Below are 5,410 nucleotides of genomic sequence, written 5' to 3'. Positions count from 1 at the left end.
ATGATCTGGTATGGCCAATGGTCCATTAAGCCCCGTATCCTGTGGCCAATGCCAGGTTCTTCCCAGGGAATGAACAGAACAGGGTGATCATCAAGTGATCCATCCCCTGTCGTCCAGTCCTAGAATCAGACATTTAGGAGCACCAAGAGCATGGGGTTGCATCCTTGAACATCTTGTCTAATAGCCATGGATGGACCTATCCTCCAGAAACCATTCAGATATTTCTCTGGAGTGGGGGAAAGGATTAATTTCACATGGAATTTCTCACGCTTCTCTAGGTCCATCATAAGTTATGGGTCTGGTGCGGGAGTCATTGGGAGAACTTCTCTAGCCCTTGTTATCCAACGGGTCAAATTTAAAAATCTGTGTATCTCCGTGTTACTTATCTCCAGAAGAGATTATTTCAAAGATTATTCCTACAAGCCATTTCATAGTTACAGGAGGTTGGGGAAAATGTTTCGCTGCTTCTTAAGAAAAAAAAAGATCTTCTCCCTAGACTTCGCCATTTAACACCTGCTTAGTGGCTAGCATTAGTGGTTGTAAGTATGCTACTCCCAAGCCCGACTGAAAAAGCAGGAGACTTGACATCAGGCTAGCAACCGGTCATAAAACTTTGCCAAATGAATCCACTAGATGAGCATACTTTTTATGCCCTATACATAGGCTTGCGGGGGATTAGATTTCTAGCAGTAAAAGTCAATAAATGAGGATTTCAACACACACAAACACAAACACCAGGTAAAAATATTTCCACTGATAATCCTTTGCCTAGCTGTGAAACTCAGTTAAGAACAATACTGCTTGGAAACCTACTGGAGTTTGATTTAAGTCTGTTTACTTTGACAAATGAAATGTCAGTATCATGTCTTAATGGTCACATAGTTTTGACTTTTTGGATCTCCGAGTCTTTTGTCATTAAGTAATTGTATAAAACGCCCAAGTTCTGCGATGAGTGCGGGGCATGAGGAGGAGGAGGAGCACTGTGGGTACATCTAGCCTCAGCTGATATCGGGGCCCCATTGTCCTGGTTGCTGCCCAGACACTGACAAGACACAGACCCCGCTGCGTTTAGACATTTGGGCTGGGATTTAAGAGCCGTGCGGAAGGCAGGAAGGCATCGATGCATTGACATGTATTTATGGATAGATATGTAATGTATCGCCGAGATGTTGACAGGGAGGACAGCACCGAGCTGTCTGAGCTGTGGCCCAGCGCTGCATCCCTCACTGGGGGCGAATGCTGGGTCACGGGGACGCTCTCTCTGGTCCCTTGTCCATGCCGAGCCCCTGAAGGCGAAGGGAAGGGGAGGGTTTTTGTGCAGCTCTGCTCCGTGGCTCTGTCACTGTGCCCGCTGCAGGGCGCAGAGATACACCGCGGTGTCCGCCAGCTCCAGCGCTGTGATGTTCAGAGCAGTGGAGTTGCCATCAGCCTGGGAAGAAAACCTCTGCTGGGCGAAGTCTGAGGTATCACTGCCAGATCTGGCTTCCTTCGTTCCTCTCCGCAGGATGTACTGCGGGGCTCGGTTCGGGTACTGACGGTACCAGTAGAGATAGACACCAGCAGTGTAGCTGGTTTCATAAGAACAGCTGAGGGTCACGGAGCCGCCTTCAGCTCCAGACATCCGGGGTTCCCTGGGCTGGACCGAGTCACCCAGCACAGCACCTGCAACAAGAAATAGAAAGAGAAAATATAGCAGTTGTGTGCAGTCTGAGTGCTCATTTCTATACTTTAGTAGACTGAGAGAGGAGTATGGGGGGAGAGAGAGAGAGACACACACACACACTGCAAAGGCGGAGGTGTGTGTGTGTGTGTGTGAGAGAGAGAAAAAGAGAATGAGAGAGAAATTTGGGAGTAATCAGCTTAACTGGACGACCAACTACCTGGATATAGAGTGAAAATTAAAAGGCCGAACATCAAACGTTCGCTCATTGTGTAAGCAGAGCGGCTCAGGTTTCAGTCCTACCCGGAACCCTTCAGCCCTGAGGAGACAGCGTCCTGCCTGCATGTGTTAAACTCGCCGCGTTTCTTCAGCCACTGGCCTACTAAGGGCGGATGTAGAAGCGATATCCCTCCCTAACCCACAGGAAACGAAGAGAGGTTGGTTCCGCTTGTGAACGTTGTTCTCAGACCTTCTGTAACGTCTCTTGATTTGAAGGTAAGTGCGACTTTCTTTGCAGGCGTTTACATTAAGTAGGAAACACAGTGATTTGTGATACAAAGAGTAAATTATATGACGGAGAAATCTAGGACCCCACTTCCCTACAACCAGTTTCTCAAGGATTCTTGTTTCACCGGTGCACAAAGAGTGTGGAGTCCCACTGATTTTTTTTCTAAAAGAATTTGGCTTCAATGTTTCTGAAATATCGGATATTTCAAAAACACTGAAGCGAAATTCTTTTAGAAATATATTATGTATATTTAATATCTGCACATATCACAATTAATTATTCAAGTTTAATTCTTTCCAAAAGACCCCCTGGAGGATAAGTTATACCCGAGTGCGCTCATGGACCTCATCCCGGAAAAGTCGGGGTTAATGCACACAGACATCGAAGGATTCCCTGAATACCCGAGTATTGAGCTTTGCGGGATCCGGCTGGAAAAGGAATTCCCGTTCTGGGAGTTCTTTACTGAGAACCGGGCACCCACCTGTGAGCTGTAAACTTTTAGGGCTGTTACAAACAGTGGGGTCTATTTTCAGCTGAGATTAGGCAGGGAGGTGGGTGGCCGTGGGACATAACAATGCAACATTTTACTGTTCATTAAAATAGTTCAAAAGGCTTCAGTCTTGCTGAGAAAATGTTCGGGGCTTTCGTCTGTGCTTTTGCTTGGATTGTGTTGCGCTGAATTCGACTGGGTTGGGTTTCTTTCAGTTTTGGGGGGGGGAGGCGGGGGGGTTGAAATGGATGGAGTTGAACTGAGTTTCCATGGGTTTGGATTCGGTTGGTTTGGGCTGTAATCATCAGAGTTGGGTTTGGGGATTGAATTTCATTTAACTGAGTTAGGTTGCACTGCTTTGAGTTGGGCTTGATTGGATTGTGTTGGGATCGGCTCAGCTGGATACAGGGTCTAGCCAGGTTGGCTTGATTTGAGTAGAGTTGGCTTGGATTAAACCGGGCTCAGGTGTATTGGATTTCGTGGGGGGGGGGGGGGGAGTGAATGCACCGCCATGCGTCTTGTTGGTGATGTAAACACGTTTTAGCCCAGGGATCGGCAACCTTTGGTACGGGGCTCGCCAGGGTAAGCACCCTGATGGGCTGGTTTCTTTACCTTCTGCCGCAGGTTTAGCCGATAGTGGCTCCCACTGTCCGCGGTTCGCCGCTCCATGCCAATGGGTGCTGCGGGAAGCTGCGCGGGCTGAGGGATGTGCTGGCCGCCACTTCCCGCCACTCCCTGGCCTGGAGCGGGGAACCACGACCAGTGAGAGCCGGGATTGGCGGAACCTGCTTACGCGGCAGGTAAACAAACCTGCCTGGCCTGCCAGGTGCTTTCCCTGGGGAGCCGCGTGCCAAAGGTTGCCGATCCCTGTTTTAGCCTATTGGTTACACGTTTATAGATAGAGTTCTCCTCTTCCCTAGAAGTGCCAGACCTGTTCTGATAAACTTGTTGCCTGATATATGTCATAACTCTGGGGGAGGGCTCCTGAATATAGCTTTCATTCATCTGAAATTATAGTAGTGACAAATTATTAAAAGTTAAACTAAATTAGTAACCCTTGTTCTAACCTTTTCCATTTATGGCTTACAGTCTTTTCAATAAAAATGTATTTTAATCCAAAGAATCTTCATTAATAATTAAAAAACAGAAGAATATACAGTAGGGCAAAGTGCCGGAACTAAATATTTTTAGAGAAGATTAACAGAATATGCGGGGGGGGGGGGAACAGTTTATTTTAAAGAACAGATTAGACAAACACCTGTCCAGGTTAATCCTTGTACATTTGGTTCTGCCTCATCACAGGGGGCTGGAGTAGCTGCCTCTCGAGGTCCCTTCCAGCCCCGGGTTTATACGATTCTATCATGTTTCCCTAAGCAACTTTTTGTAGGAGCGGAGGTGCAGTTCTCCCCCACTGTGGGTCTCAGAGCACAGTAATACTCAGCGCTCTCCTGGTGAGAAACAGCCTCAATCTGGAAGGGAACCGTCCTATTAGCCATGTACAAAGATGCTGAGAATTTTCCCTGGACAAGCGTCTGATCCAGAGCATCAAACTTCGCTTTAGTCAGTATATGCTGGGGAGGCTGGTTCGGATACTGCCGGTACCAAAACAGATACGGGTTTGGGTCAGCGGTGGTGAAATTACAGTGTAAAGTGACACTTTGCCCCTCTGAGACTCTCACTTCTGGAGGAGACTGGTCCACGGAGTCACTTTGTGCAAGACCTGTGGAGGGAAAGAAAAGCTTTAAACATCGATCTATGTGTGGCTGGAACTTTTAAACTCAGTGCCACTTGGACCCCTCACTCCCTTGTGCTCCTGTGAAAATTTCAGCCTCTGCATATGTAGCTCCGAGTCACACCTTAAAAACATCTCTTTCCATTCCCAACACACTGATGATGCTAACCTGACTGTCTCTTTGCAAAGGAAAACAAAATTCCTCCTACGATTTCTTTGCTGAGAGACCTTTTTTTTTTCTTTGTAAATGCCTTTATTTCAAATGAAAGATTTTAGCCTCACCTGGTTGCGGAAGCAGAAGCCAGAGCTGTACAGCCACGTACACGCGCATTTTGCAGCTTCAGGTTATTCTTGTGTTGTTACTACGATCAGCAGCTAGTTATGGAATATCTCTTCCTCCTCTGTGTTTTTGAAAATGATCATTCATGTCCTAAAGATGAAATCTGCTTCCTTCTTACCTTTGTCTCCTCCCTCTCAGCTTGTGACGCTACACAACGAGGCAAACTCATTCAGCTTCTGATTCCAAGTTACTTTCTCTCTCTCTCTCTCACACACACACCGTAATGTAAATTAAAATATGGATATGAAGGTGTGGAGTGCCCTCTAGTGAATGTCAAATAAAACCAGCAACAAAAAGTCCCGTGGCACCTCGTTCTATTCCCAACTTTACTTATGATCATGAAAACTTTGTCCCCTCGCTTTTGTTGTTGTTGACATCTATTTAGATCAGATGTAAAAAGCCTTCAAACTGAGGATAAATGGAGAGCTATTAAACATAAGGAAGAAACATACTTTTCAGTTTTCTGTATCTATATTTTTGACCCTAACTTTACACCTTTTCTAATATAGTATTCTACATCTCGAGACCAAAATCTATGCAGAACAGAATGTCTTCATCATGTACAAAAATATAGTTTATAAAATGACAAATGATAGAATATATCAGTTGGCCAAATGAAGCTACACTTACTTAAACCAAGGCTTATCACAACCACGAAGGAGAGAAACAAATGCATGATC

General features: G+C 46.0%; 2 gene segments (V, D, J or C); both read right to left on the bottom strand.

Moving 5' to 3' along the window:
- Positions 1–884: 884 nt before the first annotated feature.
- Positions 885–2,014, bottom strand: LOC120392884. The segment is given in 2 exon segments: positions 885–1,662; positions 1,881–2,014. Coding segments are annotated over 2 exon segments (372 nt in total).
- A 1,990-nt stretch (positions 2,015–4,004) lies between these two features.
- On the bottom strand, positions 4,005–4,780 carry LOC120392904. The segment is given in 2 exon segments: positions 4,005–4,378; positions 4,673–4,780. Coding segments are annotated over 2 exon segments (423 nt in total).
- Positions 4,781–5,410: the final 630 nt, after the last annotated feature.

This window comes from Mauremys reevesii, unplaced genomic scaffold (assembly GCF_016161935.1).
Source record: "Mauremys reevesii isolate NIE-2019 unplaced genomic scaffold, ASM1616193v1 Contig121, whole genome shotgun sequence".
Classification (NCBI taxonomy): Eukaryota; Metazoa; Chordata; order Testudines; family Geoemydidae; genus Mauremys; species Mauremys reevesii.
This window is presented reverse-complemented; position numbering and strand designations above follow the sequence as displayed.